At 35.6% G+C, this 27211-nt stretch overlaps 1 protein-coding gene across 7 annotated transcripts in view; it reads left to right on the forward strand.

The window, feature by feature from the left end:
* CASK (calcium/calmodulin dependent serine protein kinase) overlaps nt 1-27211 on the forward strand; it is a 220388-nt gene that overhangs the window by 183139 nt on the left and 10038 nt on the right. For 3 of the 7 annotated variants that reach the window (XM_080575458.1, XM_080575459.1, XM_080575464.1), the window contains 11 exons: nt 440-628; nt 1154-1232; nt 4464-4549; nt 6356-6424; nt 12247-12315; nt 13678-13713; nt 16549-16745; nt 17990-18105; nt 22885-22965; nt 23054-23134; nt 26406-26608. In XM_080575458.1, the coding sequence (XP_080431584.1) occupies nt 440-628; nt 1154-1232; nt 4464-4549; nt 6356-6424; nt 12247-12315; nt 13678-13713; nt 16549-16745; nt 17990-18105; nt 22885-22965; nt 23054-23134; nt 26406-26608 (1206 nt within the window). The remainder of the gene's footprint in view (nt 1-439; nt 629-1153; nt 1233-4463; nt 4550-6355; nt 6425-12246; nt 12316-13677; nt 13714-16548; nt 16746-17989; nt 18106-22884; nt 22966-23053; nt 23135-26405; nt 26609-27211) is intronic. The other 4 variants (XM_080575461.1, XM_080575462.1, XM_080575460.1 and 1 more) reach the window with 3 other exon arrangements.

Raw genomic sequence — 27211 nt, forward strand, 5'->3', positions numbered from 1 at the left:
TTATTATAATAAATACCATGGGATCTGGATACCTTTTCATTTTTGTAAGGTAATTATTATGGAACAGTTTGCTTAAAAAAATAGCTTCCTAATTCTGTGTCTAGGCACATAAACAATAATGACTTAATTCTGATACCTTGCAGGTGCTGAGAAGATGGGGGAGAGGGAAGCAACCTCATTTTCATTGTGGTATCTACAGTAGAAAATTATGTTTACTCGTGTAGATTTTAAAGTCTGGGTTTGTGGATATGCATTTGCAGTCTGATAAAGTTTATCTTAGACTCCTTTCAGAGAAAAGTCCCTGTATAGAAAGTGAGGTAGAAATACCTTGAGTTTCCTCTAATGTCTGGAGAGCCTCAAAAGTATTTATATGGAATGTGCTGAAGAGCAACAGAGATGGTGGAAAATGATGCTATTTTGTTGCTGTAATCTCCTCTAGGCCTTACTTCAAACTCATGATGTAGTGGCACATGAAGTTTACAGTGATGAAGCGCTGAGAGTTACACCTCCTCCCACCTCTCCATACTTAAACGGAGATTCTCCAGAAAGCGCCAACGGTGACATGGATATGGAGAATGTAACACGAGTTCGACTGGTGCAGTTCCAGAAGAACACAGATGAACCAATGGTATGGGGAGAACCTCGTTGCTTGTTTTGCTTGACTCTGTGCTGGAAAAGACCAGTATTATATTGAATTCAGTGAAAGGTTTTGCACTTTGAAGTTGCGAGTATAGATGGAATAGTTCAGCAGCCATTGTATATCCTTCCTATATATATCCTTCAGTTAAAATGCTGTGCATGTATTCGTATTGCAGTAGTACCTCTGTAGCTGGTTTTGTTTTAAAATAAACTTGTAGTAGTTGTTACTAGATTAGGCTTTAAAATGTAAAACTGAACTGGACAATCTCTACTTGAATATAAAATTACATTTTTAACAAACCAGAATCTTATATGCTGATTTATGAAATTATTGCATCTTCATCTTATAAATAGCATCTGTTTTCATTGCTCATATTTAAATGAGTCGCAAAGTTTTTTACCTTAAAATTTATACTCTGCCTTCAAGGTTTTAGGAACATTGACTGTTCTTAACCATTCAAGAGTCACACTGCTGAATGTTTTATCTTAGGAGTATAAACACTTCTTTTTCTAGGGAATCACTTTAAAAATGAATGAGCTGAACCATTGCATTGTGGCAAGAATTATGCACGGAGGAATGATTCACCGGCAAGGTAATCATGTGTCATAAATGGTTCTGCTTTCAAAAAAGATTTAGATCATTTTGTACAAACTGTGTAACAGCACATATTCCTCATTTTGATTGATACTATTCCATAGTTGTTGACCCCTATCTAGATGGAGTCCTGTTAACTGCGTTTAACACCTTTCACTTGTAGATGTCTGCTTGTGTTGTGAGATGAGGGCCCATTATGTCTCATTTAGGCCATAATTAGAGGAATGGGGTTATAGCTCACTGAGAGACTGAAATGCTATTTATTTCTGAAGCCAAACTTATTTAATCCTATGTTTAAAAATAAAAATCCTTAGACTGGTTACAATACTTTTCCTTGCAAAAATGGAGGAGCCTTGTTCAAAAAAAAAATTAAGCTTCTCCATGTATTTTCATGCAATTCTTGAAGATCAATGTACTTTTGATTTTGAGGCTTATAAAAAGAATTTATGAAATAAAAACATCCTTAGTGCCTACAACATGAATCTTTATTTTCAGTTTTCATTATGCTAGCAAAACCTGCAAGCATACATATTTTCTCATCTCCAATCTACTACTTTTTTCCAGGTTTTGTGAACAGATCAGGTGTAAAAAATAATTATTAGCTGGATTTTGTCCAACTTTAAACAGATAACCTTCCCTGCTAGGTTATTAGCTGCGAGCTAGGTTCACACCTTTAAAGGGGTTACTTTAGTTTTTTCCAGTTTGCTGTCTTTTGCTTTTTATAAACAGAAAAATTTACATAATTTGTCAGACCAGAGTTCCTTCAAGCCTACTGTTTTATTTCAAAAGAAGCTAGGAACAGGTAATTAGGAAAACAAAGCATGAAACAAGGAAAGTGTAAAGCAATTTTTTCCCTGATATTTTCACTTTTTAGTTACACAATGCCTTTTATTTCTGAAAATGTGGGAAATGTAATATATTCTGTATGTACTTCAGCTAACTAAGGTAGCTCTTCTGTGGACATAGGTTTAAGTGGAATTGAACCATTCTTCAGTGTTTCTGTAGTATTCTCATCTTTTTTTAGTGTTTCTAATCTTCTTAGTGCTCTAGGTGCCTCTTCACTTCCTTATGTCATTTAACTGCCTGAATTTAGAATATTTTTACTGAATAGAACAACACAAATGTCACTGGGTAATGATCTTGAGTACATGTCTTTGAATCCTGTAGACAAGGTCTGTGGCTTTTGTTTGTTTGTTTGTTTTTAATGTTACTGTTTTTGCTATCTCTGCTTGCTATATGGAGAACTGCCAGGCAGTAACAGCAATGACTAGGTAACAGATCTACTGGGAGGGTTACAGGAGCTATATAATTTCAGGTCTAGCACTATTAAGCACAAACTGCTCAATTCACAAAGCAAAATAGTAGCGGCTGTGAAGTCTGCTTCCATCTGTATGCCAGCTGTATCTAGTCCTGTTGTTTATAGCTTATTCAAAAGATGGGAAAGATGAATTAGGAAGATAGGCTTGTAAAGATACCGTCTACTTCCACCTTCAAGAGGATCCAACTCAGTGAAAAGCAAACAACAGTTTAAGTTATTCAAAATTGTCTTTTGGTTGACTTGTCTGCATTTTTTAGGATAAGTAAATGAATTGTATCTTAGATCTCAAGCTTTTAATTTTGTCTTGGTTTTCACCTTTGTGTCTGTGCTGTAACTTAGCTCTGTCATCCATTCACTTTCTGTCTAGACCCCGTCATGTTGTAAATACTGTTTTCAGGGGATCTGACAGTGGCAGCTCTTTGTGTTGTAACCCAAATGTGTTTTTTTTCTCCTGCTGATTGTCTGGTTTGGGGTTATACATGCAAAAAAGTGAATTCTTTATTAAAATGCATTTAAGAAGAGGACTCAATATGTCATTTAAAAAAAAATAGGATTTCCAAAGAAGGAAGAGGACTTACTGGCTTCCCCTTTAGCCACTCTGGAAAAACAGTAGTTGTACATTGTCAGTGCTGCATTCTCAAAATGACTTAATAGCCCTGGTAAGGTTTATTCAGTTCTAACAAAATGCAGGTGATGCCTTGGTGAAAACACAGCGGTACATTCACAGTCACTCAGTTTCCAAGTAACAGAATTTTCTTCTGGCTACGAAACACGTTTCTGGTTAGGGACCCCAGGAATTTGTTCTGTCTTCTCTGTAATAGGGTAGGCGTTCCCATACTTCTGTGGAGAGCAAAAGCACACACTTCCTAAAACTGTCTTCACTCTGGCTTGCAAAGACAAAGAAGGAAACCATTTACTCTAGAAGTACATCCATTCTTTGTTATTATAGATGCATGCGTTATACAGCAGTAAGTCATGGGTAGATTAAGTTCTGAGTAAACATAGCACAGTCAGTAGAAAAGGAACCAAAATTAGATGGTTAAGCATGTGTGTCATGGGAGCCACAAATGGTATGGAAGACTAATTATTCATAAATTTCAAGAATACTCTTTTCTGACAAGAATATATATGAAGAGTAAGAAGTTCCTGCACATACCGTAGAAGTTTTTATGGAAAACTGCTAGAAAATTGAGTAGGTTTGAACTACTCAAGTCTAAAACTGTCATCTAAAAGAGCCTCTTAAGTTGCTTCTAATCCTGAGGATAATTAATTCATTTGGTGCCACCTCGCTGTTTATCTTTTGTAGGGTCTTAGAGACACGTTGTGGCATGCCATTCCCATCTCAGCTTCAGCAGGTCAGTTTATGACTTGCCTGAGCTAAGTAAATGTTTCTTTCATCAAATGAGATTGTAGGTAGTCACACCAATCATCTAGATTCAAGTTGAAGTCAAGTGTACATACAGAAAATTCATACTGTAGTTGTGACAAATCCAAATCAGAGGAATGAAAAAATATAGCAGTCTGACAGATAAAATTAAGACTATGTCCAGAAGCCAGACTGCATTAAGTAGTCATCTGATAAAATGCTGGAATGTCTCTGCGGAACATATCCAGCCAACTAGTTGCAGGGGACTTTCTGTTCAATGTGTGAGTTTTTGAAGTGTACCTGTAAGGGAACTGATGTTTTTCCTAGTAACTATAAAAGGTTCCTGGGCATCTCATGCTGGTATATTGACTGCAGTCTCAAAGAGATTCTAATGCATCACTACCAAAGTCCTTTTATGAATCTTGCCAAAAAACTTATTTTAACATGGTTTCATATTTATGCCTTTGTATGAATATCATTACTGTCTTACAATTCACAGTTTGTGTGAGTAATTGTGGTGATTGTGTGTTTTGTTGATTCTACAGGTACGCTACATGTAGGTGATGAAATACGAGAAATAAACGGAATCAGTGTGGCAAATCAGACTGTAGAACAACTACAAAAAATGCTTGTAAGTGCCTGAAATCTTTCTCATGTTCTTTATGAAATTGTCTGTCGTGCTTTGACAAAATTTTCCATAACTGCATTGCAACTTCCCCTTTTTCTTCTATTCTTGATGGCCACCAGGTGCCTGTAATGCAAAAGCTATGTGTTCAGCTGTTACAGGACTCAGCAAGCTCTTTCCTCTTTTTTTTTTCTAGTGTCTTTTTTACACATTATGCCCAGGAATGGTAGAAGGCACCTCCATGTGTCATTTTATTTATTCTGTTTAGTCCCACAGAAAGATCACTGACACCCAGCTGTTCCTGCAAGATGTATATCTGATCAGCTCTTAAAAGATACTGAGTGGTGGAGATTCCCCAAACTCTCTGGGCAGTTACTGTGTAACTCTTCTACATTTTAGAAAGATTTTTTCTGATGTCTAAGTCTCCTTTGTTGAAATGCAAGAATCTTCTCTTGTCTCTTGCAGATATGACAGAAAAAAAAGGCTTTCCTCCTAGTATTTATCCCAAATCAGTCTATAAAGATCATGCCTTTATTTTAGATATTCAGTCTAAATCAATTGCAGTCACTGAGTATACTATGAAAGAAAATAAAGTTCTCGTGACTGTTAGTATGGTTGCAATACAAATACAGAGACAATAAATCATAGAATCATCCAGGTTGGAATAACCTTGGGAGGTCTCCAGTCCAGTCTCCTGTTCAAAGCAGGGTCAGCACTGAATTCAGCCCAAGGCCAGACAAATCTGGTCAGACCTTGAAAATTTCCAAGGGACAGATTTGACAGGACAGGTGCCTCTTTTGGCAAACAGTTCCAATACTTAATTGTAATACAGAAAAAATGTAGCTGGACCATCCCTTATTTCAACTTAGAACTCTTGTGACTGACAGTTATTGAAGTTACAAAGAAAAAAGTATGTTGAGCTCAAATAGTCTGGCTTTTTGGAGGAAAATGGTATCTTGGGCCTTGCTAGTAGTCAGTTTGATATTCCATAACACAATTTTTTCTGCATGCAACCCTAATCTTGGATGATAATCACTATTCCTCTTGTTGTGTCCAAAACCAAATAGACAAGCTTAAGTAAATCCAGGCAAACAGTATTTTGTAGGCTTACAAAATAGCCAGACAGAGAGAGAAGGAAAAACTCCAAGAACATTTGAAGTTACCTTTCTGCCCAGATCCAAGTTCTGCAGTTGTCAGCCATGTGGTGGCACTTATATCTTAACTGTTTTTTAAGAAAAAAAAAAAAAACGAAAATGAAAATACGTTGCCATAGTCTACTGCTGTTCTACAGTTACTTCTTGTTATGAATATTCTTACAATGTAGCAAATGCAAACTGTCAGACCCCCATCTTCTATTTTGATGAAAGATTATTTCTTACATTTCTGCCTTTAATGAAGTGACACGCAGCTTTTTCAGAAACTGTGAATATGCTTTCATTAACATGTATGATGAAAGAAGAAAATATCACTTTTATAGCAAAGACTGTGTAGATCACAAGCATATAGCTAGAAAAAAAAGATTGACATCCGTGAATTTCTCTCCTGAAAATACAGCTGTATGTTCTAGACATTCAAAAACTGGTCAGGTGAACAAACTGATGATGCATGTTTATCTTTTTAGGTTAATGAGAGATGATCTAAATGTTCATTTGTGAGTGAAATGACAAATTTGCTGCAGCATTTTAGCTTTTCTGAATACTTACTTCAGGAAAATCTACAGCTGCTCTCAGACTATGATGATTTCCTATCTAACATTAGTGATTTGGAGATTTTATATTAAGCATCTTTAATGAAGCATTTCTCTTTTTACAGAGGGAAATGCGTGGAAGTATCACCTTTAAGATTGTGCCAAGTTATCGTACGCAATCTTCATCCTGTGAGGTAATGTATTTAATGAACCATCCCATTTCTTCCTCAGTCCTGTAACTAACTGCCTGCTGATGGCTGAATGTTACTGCTTTCTGGGAAATTGTTTCTGCCTGTCCTGTTAGATCACGCACACCAATTTTACAACAAAGATAACGGAACACGAGTAGGTCCCACCTACCTACTCAGCCCTGCCTTCATATTCATCCCATCAGCACCTTAACTAACTCTTTACAGCCTATATAAACAAAAATAAATAAATAAATAAAATAGGAGAGGGCATCCTCAACTTATGCATTTAGGAAGCCCCTTTAAAAATTACAATTTAAACACATTCTCCAGGAAGTCTGTTAAAGTTCCTAAGCTGAGGAGCTGTCCTCCTTTTTTAGGTATGAAACGTTATTTTGCTGCTTTGGGCTGTTAAGGGTTAATTGAAGAATCTGTTTCTGTATAACCCTGTTGAGGTAAATTTGTGATGGTTGTCTGTAACAGTTACATGTGGCTCGATATTATGTTTCCATGCTAAAATGGTATTTGCCATTACAGAAGAAAAACAGATTTGGAGTTCAATTCTTGTTGAACTAGAAACTTGGTGTTATGGTTTTTGCACAGTAGCATTGTTTAATTCCCTTTTGCTCACAAAATTATGTTCCAGATTGCAATTGAAGGGAATTAAATTCTAGAAAATGGCTACTTGAGAGTTACAGTTCCAATTTAAGTGTACAGATGGCATATGCACTATGTAGATGATGCCAGTCTTTCTGTGCCACATGCTTAATTGCACAAACAGTTCCCAAATTAGAATTCCAAGAGTGAAATCACAATCCCTGTTGAAGTCAAATACCTTAACCTAATTAGAGCTGTGATTTCACCCTAATTGTTTTTGTGTCTCAGCAGATGCTAGAACATATAGAAGCTGCTATTGTGATTGTCAGAACAATCTGTTTGGGTAAAAAAAAAAAAATACTGCTTTTTGGTTGCCTTCTGTTCTAGAAGTCAACAAGAACTAACAGGTTTTAGAGACTAGGCGTTTGGCAAATTTTCACCTGTAAGGTATAAATATGAAGCAAAAGTTCTTCATGAGATACAAAGGCTTTAAAAAAACACTCGAACAGAAATTCTAGTGTGTGCTGATACATTTATGTATCAACTAATTTGCTGTAAATAGCTGTAATAATAGAAGATATCTCACTTCCAAATATTGAAACACAGAAACTGCTGAAACTATATACCTCCTGGGAAGATGATTATTTGTTGAAAATTAAATTCAGCATGCAACTTTAATACCATTAGATGTAATTTTAGTAGTAGTAGGTCATTTCTTTTCCTTAGCTTTCTGTATTTAGGTTCTTCATGACTTTATTTCACAGAAGAGAGGAAAGGAATCTTACCTTTCATTGCACAAAACAGCAGAACTGAAATGTGTGATCAAAGACAAACAAAAATAGCATGACAATTTATCACACTTTGTGGCATTTTGCTTCACTTAATCAGAGGTAACTGAGTCTATTTCACCTCTTTGGTCACATCTATGACTTTGGCTAGTGCTCTGACAGTTAGAAGTGTTCATAAAAAGCCAACATTTTCAAGTTATCATATTAAATCACCTCTAGTCCTTTGGTACAGAGAGAATTTCTTTCACAGGATTTTTCAGGGTTGTAATTCAGATGAGGAATCATATTCTTTACCGTTGACACAGACTAAAAATAGACGTTGAATGATATTACTAGGACTCTCCAGCAAGATAAGTTCAGAGATGTTGGGTCTTCACCAGTAGTACTAGTTAAGATATTTTTGGCAGTATTTTGGACATTTCTAGAAAGTTATGTTGTTGATTTTTCCTGCCCACTCTTAGTTGTAGACTGATGCTAACAGAGTAGTTTTACCAGACGAATGTAAAATAGAATCAGTAATTGTTTTGGGTTTGTTTTGCTTTGTTTTGTTTTTAAGATTCTTACCATGATCACATCATTGGGATGCAAAATACCTTGTTAATTTTGAATAAGCAGAACTAAACAGTAGTATAATCAGATGTAATGTGCATATATGCTCTTTTATATAAAAGCTGTCTATATGCCTTTATAATACAAAGGTATATAGGGGTTGTTTTTGAGAAGAAGCTATTTATCAAATAGCAGAGATTTACATCCTACTTTCCTGTAGTTGATGAGTGTTGTGGTGGTGTTTTCTAAATATTTAACCAATTTTGCATATTTAGGGAAGTCTTGTCCTTATAGTAGGTGACAGATTTCAGTGTCCCTAGGCAGTTTTCAAAATCTTGACTGAATAATTTCGAGTTGTTTAGGGATTCCTGGCTTCTACTGCATTTGTGCCTTCCATTCCATTCCCAAGCCTTCTATTTAATGGAGTAGACTTTGCTCAGAAACACAGTACTATGAGTTCCCTTGTAGAAAATCTTGATCCAGTTGTTCTAATGTAAGAACACCTTCTTAGGCTTTGGCATGGTATGTGGACCAAGTTACGAAGGTATCTAGATAACACAGTGGTCAGGATGTTGTGTTTTCTGCTTCAGATACCCAGAAAATTGCAGACTTCTGTTTATACAAATGTGAACTTAAGCAATTATTACAACACATTCTTAGAATGGCTGGTGGCTGTATATGCTCTTTGTACATTTAAGCTAGTACTTTATCCAACTGAGAAAGCATTTTGCTCTAGCAACATTTGCATTCTTACTTTGTACTTAAAAATCTTCTGAACTTTTTATAGTGTTAGATATGTAAGAATAGTAAGGGAAGGGTATTTTTGTTTGTATTGTTTTTTAAACAAAGAGCTTTCCTTATAAGCAACACCCTTTGTTTCAGATTGTCTTGTGAAATACTTCAGTGGTTTCATTAAGAAGAAAAGCCTTTATATATGTGAGGTTTTAAAAATATATTGATGATAATCATTGATTTACATATTTAGCCTTTTAATGTTTCCATTGGTGCTATACTCTTAAACTTTTTTATATTTGTGTTAGAAATGCTTCCAGAAAGATTCTGTGATCAAAACTGGAATTGAAATGTATTTGCAGATTTTTTGAAAGTCTTGTTTTTTGTGGATATGGCAACACTGTCATTAATGTAGCTGTTTTTGTCAGCATCTAATTTGATTGGGCCATATCTAGGAGATGTAATTGACTTCTGCTATAGGATTGTGTCTGACACTTTGGTTTGTAATTCAGAATCCACCCATAACAACAAGGAATCAATGGGAAACTCATTTTGCCATCATTTGGAAATGATTGTGGTTGTTTCCTCTAAGGCTTCAGCTGTGATGCATGAACTAAAGAGCAATGATCCAAAAGAGTACCATTTTGTTATTTGGTTTGTGGCTAGACAAAATTGGAAAGCCTAGACATTCAAGTAATACTGAAATCTCATTTCTACACTACGCAGAATCATTGGTTCCTCCAAGTGTTTTTCTGCTCTTATCCCTAGAAGAACAAGGAATTTCTCTGATTTAGTGAGGAACAAACTCACAACCAAAGATGAAGTATTCTAGTCCAGGTCTAAGCAGTCCTAGCTTTCTACAAAGATCTCTCTGCTCATTGACTTGTCTCATTAGACTGTGCATAATACATTCTTTCTCTTAACTTTTGAGACTGGTATTTTTGGAAAAAAAGATCAGGTCCCTGGGAAATTAAGAATCTAAATGCCTTTGAAAATGTGGCCAAATTAACTAAATCCTTAAATATTGTACATATGTTTGATGTATAACTTCTTACAATTAGTACTGAAATCACCAATAGCACTGAAAATGTGTGTTTTCCTCAATATGTTGTGACAAGCATTTGCTTTGAGTAGTGTTCTGCTGAGAATTGTTGGAGGAATAAAATCAAAATATTTTCAAAACAAGAAAATTTCCTTAAAGGGAGAAGCCTTCAAGAGAGGCCAGAAATAGCATCATTCTTCACATTGCTCTAAACTTGTTATTCTCCAAATGACCTGGGTGCCTGCATAACTTTACAAAGCTTTCCCTAGCCAAACCATCACTGGACTAGTAGTCATAACAAACTAGGTTTAAAAACAAAAACAAACAAACAAAACAAGACAACGAAAAGTAAATTTCATCCTTCATCGCTTCTTGAAAGTGAGAGAAATTGGCACAGCCAGAGTTGCTGAGCAAGCATTAAGATCTGCCTATGAAAGAAGGAAGTTGCTACTTTTTTATTTGGAAAGAAGAACCTCCTAGCTGCTATTTAATTATGAAGGTGGTACTAATATGCAATACACAAAAAAGGACTACTGGTTCCTTTACGCATTTTTTTCCAATAATGAGTAGCTTATTTGGTCTCATTTGAACATTTGAAACTTGTTATGCTGGAGTGATTTTGTAAATATAATTAGAACTGATTTCCTCCAGTTTGTTATGTGTTGCAAACAATTTCGAGAGCCAAATGAGCATTATGTTCGTGTGCATGTAGCAGGAGTACAGACCTACATATGCAATGATATTACAGTGGTAATAATTTCAGATTTGTCCTCAACTGTGTTAAAATCAAAGCAAACATCTAGATAACTATATATGGAACTTTCTGAAATCCTATGCAATGACTCCAAAAGAAGTGTAGAAGTTCTAAATGAATTTGTTGCACATCAAGTATGAAGGCAACAAGAGTTTTTTGATATTTTATAATAGCTGTGGGTGGTATCACATAATGAATAAAAGTTAGAGAATATTCATAGAGGATCTTTGCGTGGTTAATGCTGTTGCATGAACAGTTAAGCACCAATTCTGTTTTTTAATCTGCTCACAAAAGGCACTCATATTGATAAAATGTGACGGGGTAACTGTGTTCTTTGAAAACTGTTTTACCCCTTTTATGCCTTTTATGTACTATCCTTGATGTTACATGAAGTTACCAAACATTTCTAAATTGACCTTTGATATGGAATATTGTATTCCAAAATTCCTTGGGGCTATTTTTTTGAGGGGATTTTTATTTTTTCACAATGCGTGAGTGAATTATTTGATTTCCTGAAGAGATGGCTAGTTAAACTCAATGATCTGATATTACGGAATTAAGGACTAGGTGATCAAAATGGCATGAGAAAAAGATTACTCAGCAAGTAACTTTCTTATCTCTGCAAAACCCAGCCAGAAAGTCCTGTTATCCTTTCTGTAGAATTTCTGCATCTGCTGTCTTGTCACTGAAGTGTAGGACTACACTGGTAGTGTGACTCAAGAAAGGTGGCTTTTTTAAATGATGTATTTTAGCAAAGTCTAATGTTTTTAAGCCCGTAAGACTGTTGGAAGGAAAAAATAATTTTAAAAAGCAATATGATATAAAATGGATGAGGAAAGAGAAGAGTATCCAACTTTCTGCTCCTGTATTAGCAGCAGTGTCTTTGAGACACTACAGAGATACATCTTAATAAGTAGAAGGTGGTCAACGTTAGAAGAAGTAGAAGGTGACCTCTACATGGCTGAAAAAATTTAGAAGCTTCTTTAAAATGGAATATTTGCCTTGTTGTAGTTCAAGTATGCAGCATATAACTTCCAGGTAGTTACCTTTAGCAAAGGCACCAATATGGCTAATGTCCTTTAGTGTTGTCAACCATAGAAGATTTGAGAGTTAACAGATTTTCAGCTGTTTGATTGCTGAGGCAACATAAAAATAGTTTTTACCTAGGACACATCAAAATGTCAAACCTGAATTTCAAGCTATGAACAAACTTTTCAAATTTACAGAGTTTGTAGTGTGGAAACTTTCACGGATGAAGCAGCTACACAAGTGGTTATAAGGCTGTGGATGTAACTGTTCTTTTAAAAATATATCTGTGTTCCTGTGATAGTGTTGTGTTGTTAATGAACCTTGTGTCTTATTTCAGAGAGATTCCCCCTCTACATCCAGACAGTCCCCAGCTAATGGCCATAGCAGCACTAACAATTCTGTTTCGGTAAGATTTCCAGTTCCACACAGAGAAAGTGTGAAAGTTTTGTTGGTGCTCATCTGCCATTACTGTTATACTTATTGTGTGGTCAGTGGAAAATTTTGTCCTGCTGATAGAACCTAGGTTATTGCATATGTAACTCCCCATTTTTGTTTTCTAAGAGTTTTTTCCGACATACTCTTCTCATTAAAAGCCATATAGTGAGTTAAATGTTAATAACTGTAATGTGACACTTCAGTCATCCTTAAATCATTGTTAGCAGTTTCCTCAAAACTAAGCAAAGGTTTCAAGTGGAAGTCTTACTTCCATCCTAAACTTTGGAAGCAGTGTTTGAAGAAAGAATAACTGTGCAGTTAATACTTCGAGACCTTGTAGATTCCTTAAGCTTTGTGTTTTGAGAGACCTCTGGAATGTGTACTGGTTTCCGCTATCTGAGTTAACGAATTGGTGTGCCCTCTGCTGTTGTGGTACGTGCACATACTTTGTGAAATACGAGCCTTGCCTTGGATATGAAAAGCAAAAGGAAGTGGCTTTAAACTGCACTACAAACCAAGCTATTATCATCACATCTTTAACACAAAGTACTTCCTGTTTCGTATGTATTCAGGTAGAAAGGTGCTGTTGATCTCCTGTTTTGCTAATGTATGGTAATGTTAAAATTTGTGTTGTTTACCGTTTGTCATTGTTTGGACCAATGTAGTAACTGTACATGCAAGTTCCTTCAGTAAGAGTGCTGTCGATATCATGAGTCATGGGACTACCTAAAAAAAAATCCTAATTAACTACTCCTTTAACTATTAAAAAATACATATACACCATTACAATTGAGAAATGATTTGCCACAAGGTAAAGTACATCTAATTAATACAATAAAAAATAATGGTGTGGATGAAAAAAATTAAGAATTTTTTGTGAATTAAATCAAATTTGTAATATGATTAATAGTTATAGTCTTACTCTTTGGCATAATTTGTCACATGATACATTTTTAATAATACAATTTTTAGTATTTATTATAGCCAACATTCTCTTTTAAAAATAATATGAGGTATTAAGTGGAAAAAGGCATTCACATAAAGAGCCTCTTTCACTTGATGGTGCTTTTGTGTTGAAGATGCTGAATCGTATATTAAAAAGCACATTCTCTATCTGCTTAAACTATTTACCTGCTTTCTTCAGCTTGCTGCTAAACAGCCTGGGTTTGATTTTTCTTTAAGAAAAAAGTATTTTTTAAATGGGTCAATGCTTTATACTTTTGTCTGACTTACCATTTTACTGTAATGTAGTATGAATCACTAACAAATGGTGTTGTATACCCTTAAAAAGTAAAATGAAAATTTCTTCTCCTGGGTTGGCTTTATTCTGCAGGACTTGCCATCGACAACACAACCAAAAGGACGACAGGTGAATAGATATCCTCCATGGGAATTTATAAATTTAGCTGCTAGTGAACATCCCTGCTTATCTTTTTCCCCTCATATTCTGTATGTGCTGAACTAAAACATTTAAGCTTGGAAAATTTGTTCCTTTTTTTTTCCATTTTTCTTTTTAACTCATTTGTTTGTGGCTAATTCAAAGTAGCATTTTTCATGTGTCCATATATGCAAGAGTAACAAATTCATTGTAAATTTAACTTGAGATGTTGTTTTTATTCAGAATGCATTAATAGACTTGCTGTTGTGCAGTCAAGTAGTCGCCTGTACAGATTTTCATCTTAGACGAAAATATTATAGTTTAGCTGAAATGGAGACTAGTAGTACAAGTGTGTAATACTCTAAAACATTGTACAGACAAAGCTTCTAAAGCTTCTTGATTTGATTTATAACTAGTTATTAACATTAACAAAGCTCTTCAAAGAAGTACAGTAAGTACAATTTCTATTAAGCGCTGGTAGGTCTGAAGATAGCCTCTTATTTTCAGTCTCAAGTCCAGATCCTGAGCTTCGTAACTTTAACCTGACAAATGTACGTGTCCTTGTAGACCAAAGGTCTTCCATCCAGAGAACCTCAAGAATGCCCTTAAGGGCTCTGCAGATGATTCCCAATGATTCCCTTTGCAATTTTAAGATATTTTTTTTTAACTGCGACCTCCAAACCAACACGTAGCATCAAGGGATTTGTGGTTCATCTTCAATAACTGCTCCATTTAACCTTTCCAGAATATGCCTCTGAATCTTTAACTGTGGACTCAAAGGGTTTTTTATAATAATTCTTGCAATTCCATTCAAAAGAGTCAATGGACCTCATAGTCTGTTGCCTTTGAAAATCTTTTTGTATTACTGTCAGGTTGTGTTGGCTGGAATGGTTATTACAAGAATAGATTGTTCTTGCTTCATTTCCCATTTTTAAAACTTACAGCTTGGTTCTTTCAACTTTCAGTTGTCTTCTGAAGTTTCAGGCTGTGTGAATGTAGTTCTGAAGAGGCTTTGTGACAGACCTTCCGAGCTGTTGTGTTAGGTTTTGTTTTTCCTCTCATGAGGTATTTTTCCCAGGAGAAAAGAGTGTGTTCAGGACAATATCAGAATAATACCAGAATCAGTGTGTCCCTCATACTCGCACCATTTATAGTTACCCTTTTTTTTTTCAGGATTCTTTTCCCATTGACCCAGCATATTTTTTCTGGTAGCTTGTCATCCTTGAGACAGTAAGGGCTTGGATAATAGATACACTGGTATAAATAAGGAAGTGCATAATGTTCCATGAACAGACAGTATTGTCTTTGGGTGTAGATTTTGTAGATACTGTCTTAAACTGCAACAGGGACATGAAAAGCAAGGAAAAGTTTCTAGACGGTAAAAATACTGGTCACTTTTCTAGACCTATATTAAGTTAGGGTAAAGTAAAACAAGGAAATAGTTCAATACTGACTACCTCAGAGTAAGCCAGTTACTAAGTAAGAGTACTTGGTTTTAAAATATCCTATTTTTCAGGTGAAAAAAAGAACTTGGGTTGCTTATCTAAAGTCACACATTCACTACCCAGCAGAACAAGGGTCAGATTAGGAATATTACAAGTTGAGTTCTGCATTGGTGTTACCATCAGATGCTAACTCTAAATAGATAAAAATGCATCAGGTACACGATAGTAGTGATGAGTCATTTTAAGTTAATTTATTCGTATGTTGGATTGCAGACTGGATTTCTACAGAAATAAACTTTTTTAAGTGCCTCGAACAGTACTAAGATTGCATAGCTACAGCTTTTTAAGCAGAGTTGAAAAGTGTTTGTTGCAGTTTAAATGAAGGATATTACTTTGCAATGTAAAACTTTTTTTTTTTTTAATCTAGTCATCCTTAGTAAGGAAATCGGCAGCAGAGTATACATGGCTGTCTGAGTCACTGCAGGATGATGTTTGAATTTCATAAACTGCAGAAATTATCCAATTACCCATCTTGGGCATGACATTTAATTCTGGTTTTAAGATCTTTGGATGCATCAGGGCTGTAATTAGCAATGAAAACTAGAGATAGCTTTTATAGCTTTTATTTTTATTTTGTAGGATTGGGGCCTCCCTAACACACAAAGCAGGGATTTATATATTATTTTAAATTGTGAAGTCAAAATCCAAATTTCTTCTGTTAATGTTGCTTAGAAAATACCTTACTCCAGTCATTATATGGGACAATTCATTTATATAGGATTAGACTTTTGCTAAAAACCCTATACAGAGAATTTGTAGATTCCACCCAACTAACTATATGTGATAGGCCCAACAGTGGATTTCCTCTTTAATCTTAAAAAAAAGGTACTAAATTTTCAGTCTAAATACTAATGATCAGTAATGTAGCCTAAGTCCTTTATGTAGTCAAGTAATATTTCTTGTCATACACATTTTAAAACATATCATGGAACTTCAGTTGGAAGGTGCAGTGCAGTTCAAGTCATAAGCCTTTGGTCTATAATGATTTACGATAGTTAATGTTGATTTGAAGGATCCTATCAGTTTATTATAGATCTACAGAAAGTATTCAGAAGCGTACATGTGCTCAATTTTGCTGTTCACGTTTTACAGTATGTACAAGACACGAGCTTTCAAAATAACATCATACGTCTCCATTGTTTGCTGATATTTTTTTCTGTTCCATTTTCAACTATCACTTATGCTTTTGCCCTTCTGTTTCTTCCTTTGCTTGTTGCAAGCAGTATATGTAGCTACATGCACAGATCAAGTTTTCATCTGTTTCTCTTAATACTGTACCAGTAATAATATGGCAGTGTCTTTTATAAACTCTTCTTTATAGATATATGTCAGAGCACAATTTGAATATGATCCAGCAAAGGATGACCTCATTCCTTGCAAAGAAGCTGGCATCAGATTCCGAGTTGGTGATATTATCCAAATCATTAGCAAAGATGATCACAACTGGTGGCAGGGTAAACTGGAGAACTCCAAAAATGGTACTGCAGGTCTTATTCCTTCTCCTGAACTTCAAGAATGGTATGACTTAAGTTTTCCATAAAAATGAATTTAGCTTTGCTTGCATTTTTGTCTTTCATGCTTGTCATTGTTGTATAGCTAATTTTTGTGTAATCTTTCCTTCTTTTGAAAAAAAAGAAAGTATATTGCCTCAGTTTCTGTGGCGTTGATTTTTTTCTCATATATGCTTAAGAGTTGGTTGAAATATCATATGTGTTATATTAGAAAAATAAGTACATGGTTTAATAACTTTTAGTAACTTTAAAACTTGTGCTTTCTGATATATTTTAGAAAAACAGGACTGGAGTTTACATACAAATTGTTTATATAAGGTGGTCAAATCTATTTCTCTTTTAGGCTCTAAACACTGTTGTCATTGGTACTGTTGACATGCAAGTTCTGCAGGAATAAGGTTGTAGCTAGCAGTCAAGCATCATTGTGGGAATTTGGGGGTTTTCTTCCCTTTTCCTTTTTCACGTGAAAGCCAAACAGCAGAAAGAAATCAGTGCATAGAATCCTGAACAGATTAAACAAGCAGCAATGGCACCCAGTTCCACAAAAGCAATGCAGAGCCTTTAAACAACTTCCTGCAGAACCTGTTTAGTAAACGTTTTAAATATATCAGTACAAACTCTGGCAAGCAGGTCCTGGAGCATGAGTGTTAACAGCCAAGTTTATTAGTGTGGATAATCCAGCCCAAAATATTTCACAGGTGTTCTATAGGAAGAATTAGAGTGCTGTAAAGGGGTTTAACAGCACCTGTACCACCTGTACTGGCTAAGGGAGATTTTGCTAAAAGAGAAACAGAGGCAGGCAGTCATTTCACCAAATCTTGAGAGCTCCCTTGCAAGCCCTGATATACTAGTGTACACTAGAATAGGAACACATGCAATATTTCATCCTAAAGGTCATCCGTAGGACATTTCCACAACACAAGAAGATTTGCCCTGAACTTTAGACCATAGTGGCCTTTCTAGACTTTGCTCTTCCAGTCTAGTCTGCTGCAGTGGTCTTCAACCATTTCAGTAGCTACCTTTCCTCCCATGCTCCCTTGATCTGTGATCTCTAATGATCTACCAGTAAGAACATTCTGTATATCAAAATGTATTAGTATATAAGTGCGTTTAAGTCATTAAAAATAAAAGTTTGGAAAAATGTTACTGTACTCTTGTGCTATTAAACAATCTTATTTTTCTAATTCATCATGCATGGCTTTTTAAAAATACAGTTATTACAACAATTTTTCTTTCTACTGCGTATGCCAGGCGAGTTGCTTGTATTGCCATGGAGAAGACCAAACAGGAGCAACAGGCCAGCTGTACTTGGTTTGGAAAGAAAAAAAAGCAGTACAAAGACAAATATTTGGCAAAGCACAATGCAGGTATGAAAAAAAAATGCAAGTATCTTTAAGAGGTTAAAATCTTTACAATCTAAACCTCGCCATTAATTGTTTAGCTGGCACTGTTATTTTAACCTAAACAGTCACTTACAAAAATACAAATAAAGTTTTAATTATGCCAACAACACTCTGCTTGTTCTTTGCTGTTTAAACATATAGCTGAATCAGTTAGAGGCAAGCTGCAACAAAATAAATGTATCATAATATATCCTAGTATGGACTTACATTGTCTTGGATGTTATATTTAAAGAAGCACTAGAAACCAACAGGATATCAATTTTACAATCTGGTACTGTACTGTCCAATACAGAAGACTTTCAGTAGCATTCTTGTTAGCGTGTGTTTACGGTTATAGATTATATATGTAAAAACATGATGAAGGTGCATTTTTATTGAAGCTTTACAGCTGCAATCATAATAGGAACCACTGTGTAGTCAGCCTCCTATTTTACAGCTACCAAATTGAACAAACTGTGGAAGTTTTTCTCTTTGCAGTGATTTCTGCCTGAATCCTGAGATTTGGATTTCTGTCTAGCCTGCTGAAAATTTGATTTGTTTTGAAAATAATACAAGTCTGTATTTTACATTTCTCTTTATGTGTACAATCTTTATGCAGTATCAGAGCTCATAATACATCAGTACTACACAACCTACATCAACTTAAAGGCCGTTTGAAAATAAAGTCTAGGAAAGTCAAAGAACAATAATTATCATTTATACTCCTTAACTCACAGCCACATTTAAGATGTTCACAGTTAAATACAAAGTTACTTGTTAGTCTGAAACCTGTATTGTATTGTCTCTAAATATTTAATTATGACTCAAGTAGGGACTGAAAGCTTTAACTTGTTTCCTTTCTTTTGCTGGTTTGCCATTCTGGTTGTTCTAATGCTTCCACTTCACTGCAGTAACACTAAACCACGTTTTACTAATTATGACCTTAACAAAAACTGTTGAGAATAAACTAGATTTTGCCACCTGAACTCTTTGAGAATATCAGCTTTAAAGTATTACTAATTGCGCCCAGCATACATTTTCACAGCATGCTACTCCCTTCAGTTGCGCCAGTATAACTTCGCATGGCTGTGCTGTCAACGGGACTAACTGAAGAACAACCCAACAAAAGCCACTTTTTTTCTTTAGGACAGTTAGATTTCTTAGTACAGTTCACAGTGCAGCTACATAGCTAATAACATCCGTGTGACTAAGTATGGCACGATACAGAGGAATAAGCAAAGGAAAGAGGATGGTCAAAGAAGGAGCAGACAATACAATGAGCTAGTTTTGCTCCTGAATACCTAGTATCAATTAAATCCCTGTCAAAGAAAGGTAACCTAAACTTCCCCGTCTTGATTTAGGGGGCACATTTTGGAGAAGGTTGACAGCACTTGGTTGCACGATTTGACCCCCTTAGTGCTTGCCACTGCCAATACTTTTAGACACTTATCATCAAAGCACAAGGTTTACCAAAAATAAGAATTATTAACATATAAAATTATTATTTTCAAAATATAATCTGACACTTCCCCTTCCCCCTAAGTAGTCAAAAATTTAACAAAAGCACAAACCGGAATCAGTATTTCTCTCAGAAACGTGTATTGATCATGGTGTCCTTCAGGTAATAAAGGTGATGCCAGTAATATTCCAGGGAATGATGAAAAATGTAGGATATTAAGAGGTTCACTGAAATGCTATGATGCTATTATGTATTTGTTAAGTTTAACTAAGATAGTACTGAATTTACATTCTCTAAAATACTGTATAACGAATGGTATTGTTAATCAGAAATATTACAACACTGCTTTTTGCAGGTTTCCGGTGTGTCTGTCTCAGAATTAAAAACATCTCCTGTTCTATCCAAAATAAGTATAATGAATTTGGAACTGAGAAGTCTAATCCAGATGTCATAATCTGGCTTGTAGAAGAAAGTAGAATTTATTTCTCGTATAGCTTAGTATAAAGTTAAATCATTTAGCACTATGCAATCTGTTTGGACTTTTCTGTTACTTCTGTCTCAGGGAACAGACTGAACAGGGGTGCCGGGAAATGAGCTACTAAAACAATTCATAGTCAGCTAAGACCAGTGCGTGGGTCTAGCTAATAACTGAAGAGCTAAGATTTTGTTGTGGTATGTTGGGATATTACTGGAACTAGAAATTTGATTATTCTGCCAATCAGACATAGTTTATGAAGTCAAAAGGAGAATATTTCAGTTACTTTTTATAAATAAAAGCAAAGATATTCTCCTTTACAAGAAAAATTGGCCATCACATTTTTCTTTTCTCCATACTTGATATTAGAATATTTTGTCCTTCGAGAGACATCTTCACAGTCATACATCTTATCATAGTAAAGTCTATTTGGAACCAAAGCCCACAGGAAAAAAAAATGTTTTTTTGAGTATTAGGTTCACTGACATGTGTATAAATGCTCTAGAGATATGCTGCAGTGATAACTTTTTTTTTTTAATTTATTTTACTGAAATGTTGATGCAAGACTCCATAAGAGAACACTCTTCAGAACACTAGAACTGTGCTTCATATTATGCATAATGTAGAAAATTGCCAAGCTTTTATAAACTATGTTTATCATTTCTTAATGTGATTTATTTGCCTTGTGTTTAGACTATTGCATGGTAAAGTTTATTTTGTGCATATACTTTTTATTTTACTAATATATTACAAGCCATATCTCAATGACCCCTGTACATTTTTCATGCTGTCTTACTCCCAATGGCCTCTGTGCATGTAAGTAACCTGTCAAGTGACAATGCCTCTTTATTTGCTTCTTACTGTTTCCTTTCAAGAACTCCTTTTCTTTATTAGCTAGTAACACAGAAGCATTAAAAGTTCAGTCTTTAAATGTGTCCTGTATTCCTCATATCTTGTGTGTATTTTAAAAATAATCATTTTTCTTTTGTGTTTGAAAACCCTACAATCATTAGGTAATTCCATGTAGACTGAGACATATCTTCTCCATGCTACTAATTTGTGATGAAGGCATTAATCTGTATCATTTCTGTTGTTTGCTCCCATTGTTTGTATCTAACATAATGTGGTTTTGTTCAAGAAGAAAATAAAGGATTGATTTTTTTTTTATTCTTATTTTTAATGGGGAAAAATATTTTTCCCAGTACATCTTTAGAATGGTAATACTACAATGGTTAGAATGGTAAAACTGTTTAACATGTTGTAGATCTTTAGATATTGCTGCTATGAAATGAAATATTAGTTAATTTAAATTATGCAAAGTTGTAAAAATGAAGAATTCCGTATTTGTAGGATTGTGGAAAAGAATAAAAATATTACTAACTTCTTGCTTGTATTACCCTGTAATATTTGGGGAAAGGTTGAAAGAGATTTTTCTTCATGATAAAATTCAAAATGCTTCAAATGGGCTTAGGAAGTTTTCAAATCCAAATCTTTTCATAGGCCTTAAAAAGTTGAGTAGGTCAGTTGACTAATTTGTACTTTGACCAAATTAAATTAGTTGTACTTTTTCTATGGGGTAAAAACACTGCCATTGAATTTTAAAATCTGCCCTATAACAAGAAATATGTTAAGTAAACCCTTTGCTGCTTTGACTGGGACTTTAGTACAAAGAACGTGTGCTTTCTGGTAGGCCCTAGAGTCGGAATGCCACCTGCTCTTGGTGGTTGGCAACTTCTGGAGCAAGCGAACTAAAGCCCCTGCCCTTGCCTTCTTACCTAAGGGGTTTGGGGCAGGGAGGGAAGAGATATTCCATATATCTAGATTCTTCCTTAAAAGACGGACAGGATATTGTTCAGGTGAATACACCACCTTAGGACTTGGAAACACTCACAGATGTCATAGTTCAGATGCAGTCTCTCCTCCCTATTTTCACAGCACGCACAAATGAGCTGAAGACTCTTGCTAGTTATTATGTTCACAGTTGCTCGTTGCTGTAATCTTTATAAATACAGTTAGCTGCCTCCTGGTTTATTCATTAGAATTCTTCAAAAATAGGCACAAATGTTGTGTTATTGGGCAGAGTAAGAAGCTGTTTTTAATGAACAAAACTTGATTTGTCGATCATTACAAACCTTGGCAATTGACAATAGATTGATAGGCAGATGAAATTCATTCACTGCAGTTGAATTTTTTTCTGAAATAATACTTTTACAATTTTTCCCTAAATATGGTGGAGGTTCTTTTATGTAATGCCATCACTTTTTGTTAAGATTTTTCATTCTGTCACAAGTTTTAAAAGCATGTCAGTTGAACTAGCACGTCTGTTTAAAGAGAACTCTAATTACAATTAATGTGGTCGGTGTTTTGAAGAAGAAATACCACAAAGAATTAACCGTATTTTCTATGCATTTCTCAAAGTTCTTGTTAAACGTGATTATGAAAGTATCCCTATCTTTAGTGTAAATAGATGTTCTCATATTGTATTCATGTTGGTCACTGTCTACAGATTTTTCTTTAGTATTGCTATTTCTTAGGAATGCAAACGTGAATGGCATGCCATTTTAGCTGATTTTTGTGGTCTGCTGAATACTGCATGAAAGGACATGCAAATTTTGCTGAGCATTTCAGTAGCTGTGTTATTGCTTTTTAACAGTTTTTTTAATGAACACTTTTCTTAAAATTGCATAATGAAATGGTTTTATTTTCCATAACACATTACTTTGTATTGTAAATCTAACACTTGCTAAAATGATCATTTGTAGCACAATTAGTTATCACCCTTAATATGCCTTTTTTTCTTATCCCTCTGGGGGTCTCTTTTCTGTTTTAGTGTTTGATCAATTAGATCTCGTCACATATGAAGAAGTAGTAAAACTGCCAGCATTCAAAAGGAAAACACTAGTCTTACTAGGTAATTTTGAATTATTCTGAATATAACAGCATAGTTTTGAACCCATTATGGTAGAAAATGTATAATTAATTTTTGTGTTGTGGATTAGGTGCACATGGTGTTGGAAGACGACACATAAAAAACACACTCATCACAAAACACCCGGACAGATTTGCTTACCCCATTCCTCGTAAGTAGCAATGTTCAATGTAGTGCAAAAATTATATGTAGCGTCCTTGTCATGTACCCATTGTAGTACATCGTACATATGTTCATTTCTACTGAGATTAATCTTCTGTTAAAGATGGATGAACTGTGATAAGATTGGATATGTTTCTTGTTTTGTTTTTTCAGAGAGAGGGGTAGTAAGTAATACCACTTCTACACTGAATGTTTCTTAGTATTCATAACACTTATTAAGTCTACTTTTCTCTACCCCAAACATTTGCTAACTTAGAAGGAAAACTAAAACATTTTACATTTTTCTATTCTAATTTTACATTAACAGCTTATTTAAGGCTGAAATAGCCATGAGATTAAAAACTGTATAATTCCCATGAGAAGAAAAATAAACTAGATTTAGAGGAAACTTTTAGTGTCTACCTTATCTAACTGTCTTTAATTACTTTTCACAGTGTAGCCTTGAGGACTGGTATTATATTAAAATAATTCCGAAGTTCCCAGAGATGACAATAAGAAAAATAAAATGTAATTAACTTAACAGCTCACGAAATGGGTTGTTACCAAGAGAATAGGGACGTTTTCCCTTCACAACAATCTCCACCAGTACCATGGCAGGAACTGCATATCCTACTGCATGATTTGTTGGAGATGCACTTTTTTTCCTCAAGCACAGGCATTCTGAAACAAGACCACCCATCAGCTAAATCTGTCCAGTCTGTTTCAGGCTGACTTCAGAAACCATAGGAAGTATAAGAACCCAGATGTATTCTCCATTACAAAGAACTAAAGTAATAAGTGTATTGCCCTGGCGAGGCAGAAGCTGAACTAGTTTTTTTCTCACCTATACCATGAGGACCATACCTTAGATTGTCTGCATTAGGTTTCTGCTCTGTGGAAGCATGTAACTTGCATCCCTGATTATATAAGAAAACTGAAAAGGCTAAACCAGGAATCAGGATGCATTTTAGGTGTTTAAGCATCCGTATTATGTTTAGATATGTGTTTTACATCATTTAACCTGCAGCCCTACTCCAGAGGAACAGTGGTCTCTGTTAACTCCTGTGTCATATCTGATCAGACGATATAGATGTATCTAATTTAAGGCAGATTTAGGACATTTAATATAATATTTTATTCTGGTGTTTAGGGACCTAAGTTAATCCCTTATTTTAGGTATCTGAAATAAATCATGTGAAATGTACCACACACTTTAAGTATTAGGGAAACCTGACCTATATTTCAGCTGACTCTAGATAATTGAAATTATTCTCTCAAACTCTCAGAGATGAATTTTTACTTCATTTTCTCTATTCTTTCAAAAAATCATGGTGAGAGTAGGTAGCTTCTAAGACAGGCTTCAAGTTGGGTGTAGAGTTTTGTGTCATGCTTTATGATCTAGCTACTGAAAACTTGATCTTAAAGGTCAAAAGGTTATGTCACACACAGTGGTAGTTAATTAAATAGATTAGTAGGCCAGGTCTCTTACCACATAGGTTTGCAGAAGCAATACATTTGTAGCTTTTGTCTCTTGACCACAAGCAGTCAGGCTCTCACCTACTTTTAAGACTTACATATTCACATTCAGAAGAAGAAAACCACATAAGTGAAAAAAAATACAGAAATGTTTTTACAAAAGAAGAGTATTTGGGGGGAAATTTAGGAGAGTACTCTAATTCCAGTAGACCTATGACAGCATTGAGTATTATAGTGATATTATAGGTTTTCTATAATCCGTTGTTCTTGAATTCCTTAAAATAACTGTGGTCTATAATACTAATGTTTCTATAGAAATTTTATCTTCAATTACACTAACATTGCTATCTAATCCATAAAATAGTAATAGACATTTAATAATGGAACATGAGTTCAATTTTTGAACACCTTGGCTGAAATTATGATAAGGCTGTTGGGTCATATGAGATTAGATTGTGAAGAGATGTGGTGTTTCAAATGTGGTGTCACCAGCATAAATGTGACAGTGGAAAAATATGAAAGGAAATCAATTTGTCAGAGAATATTAGGAGAGGCAAGTGGCTCTAAGTGTGCCTGTGGGGAAAAGAGGAGCAGATGGCCTACAGAATCACAGAATGTTTGAGGTCCCTACATCTGGAGCTCACCTGCTCCAACCCCCCTGATCAAGCAGGGACACTGCTTGATGCCCAAGACCATGTCCAGATGGCTTTTGAAGGATCTCCAAGGAGAGAGACTCCACAACCACTTTAGGCAACCTGTGCCACTACTCTGTCACCCACACAGTAAAGAAGTGCTTCGTGATGTTCAGACAGAGCCTTCTTGTGTTCCAGTTTATGCCCATTGCCTCTTGTCCTGTCACTGTGCACCACTGAATAGAGGCTGGCTCTGTCTTTACACCTTCCCCTTAGATATTTGTGTTCATTGATGAGAACCCCCAAGCCTTGTCTTCTCCAGGCTGAACAATCCCAGGTCTCTAAGCCTTCCCTTATAGACGAGATGATTCAGTTACTTAGTGCCCCTTCACTGGACTCTCTCCAGTATGGTCATGTCTGTCTCGTTCTGGGGAGCCCAGAGTCGGACCCACTGCTCCAGGTTTGGCCTCGCCAGCACTTAGTTAGAGGGGAAGGATCACTTTATCCCCCTACTAGCAATACTTGGCCTATTGCAGCCCAGGATACTGTTAGCCTTTTCTGCAGCAAGGGTACATTGCTGGCTCATGTTCAGCTTCCTCCAGCCTGTTGAGGTCCCTCTGGATGGCAACACAACCCTCTGGCCTATCAGCCACTCCTCCCAGTTTTGTGTCATCTGCAAACTTGCCAAGGGTGCATGCTGCCCCATCATCCAGATCATTAAAGATGATCTTAACAGGACTGGGCCCAGTATTGGCCCCTGGTATGAAACGTGTCCCTGGTGCCTAGGGGATTTTAACTGAATGGTTTAGGAACTATAAGAACTGTGAGATCAGTTTTGCCTGTCAGGCAAAGGTGAAGAACAAATTGTAGAAGGGAAGTTTGTTTGCTCTTAAAAGCAGCTGATGTAGTCTTATAGTCTTGACCAAATAAAGGTTAATTGTGCCCTTGTGTTCTTCCTCTGACTTTTTGTTTTTTGTCTTTTCTACATCCTTTAATCTCCTGCTTTTCCCAACATGTCCCTCAATATCATTCTGCCTCCCCCCAGCTCACACTTCATTGTTCTATGTGGTTTATCAATGCTTAATCACCAAATGATAATCTGTTAAATCACAACGAAAATGTTCTATGTAAGCCTAGTATTCCTTTTGCATTAAAAATATTTTTTATTTTCAGACACAACCCGACCTCCAAAGAAAGATGAAGAAAATGGAAAAAATTACTACTTTGTATCGCATGACCAAATGATGCAGGATATATCAAACAATGAATATTTGGAATATGGCAGCCATGAGGATGCAATGTATGGGACAAAACTGGAAACAATACGAAAGATCCATGAGCAGGGACTAATTGCAATACTTGATGTAGAACCTCAGGTAACTTATTATATGAAAATGGGACTCATCACAAATCTTTCAACCTTATTGATAGATACTTTTATCAATATTGTAAAGCAGTGCATATAGTAATATGTGCAGACAAAAGTCCCTGGAACATCAAAGTATCAATCTATGAAGTAGATTTCTGCTAATAATGTGGTTAGAAGAACATACTGCAGAATCAAATTCATAGTTTGTTCATAGTGGTATGCAACCACTATAGCATGAAAATCTGTTTACTGTGTAAATTTGTAATATTTTAGCTCATGTCCAGTGAAATGTATCAAAACAATTGATTGTCATTACCGTACTAGGGAATCATAGGATGGCTCAGGTTGGAAAGGACCTTAAAGATCATCTTGTTCCAACCCCCTGCCATGGAAAGGGATGCCACCCACTAGGTTGCCCAGGGCCTCATCCAACCTGGCCTTGAATACTTCCAGGGATGGGGCATCCACAGCCTCTCTGGGCAACCTGTTCCAGTGCCTCAGCACCCTCACAGTGAAGAATTTCCTCCTAACCTCTAATCTAAATCTCCCCTCTTGTAGTTTAAAATCATTCCCCTTGTCCTGTCATTATCTGATTGAGCAAAAAGTTGTT

Source organism: Anser brachyrhynchus (assembly GCF_964034855.1).
Source record: "Anser brachyrhynchus genome assembly, chromosome: 1".
Classification (NCBI taxonomy): domain Eukaryota; kingdom Metazoa; phylum Chordata; class Aves; order Anseriformes; family Anatidae; genus Anser; species Anser brachyrhynchus.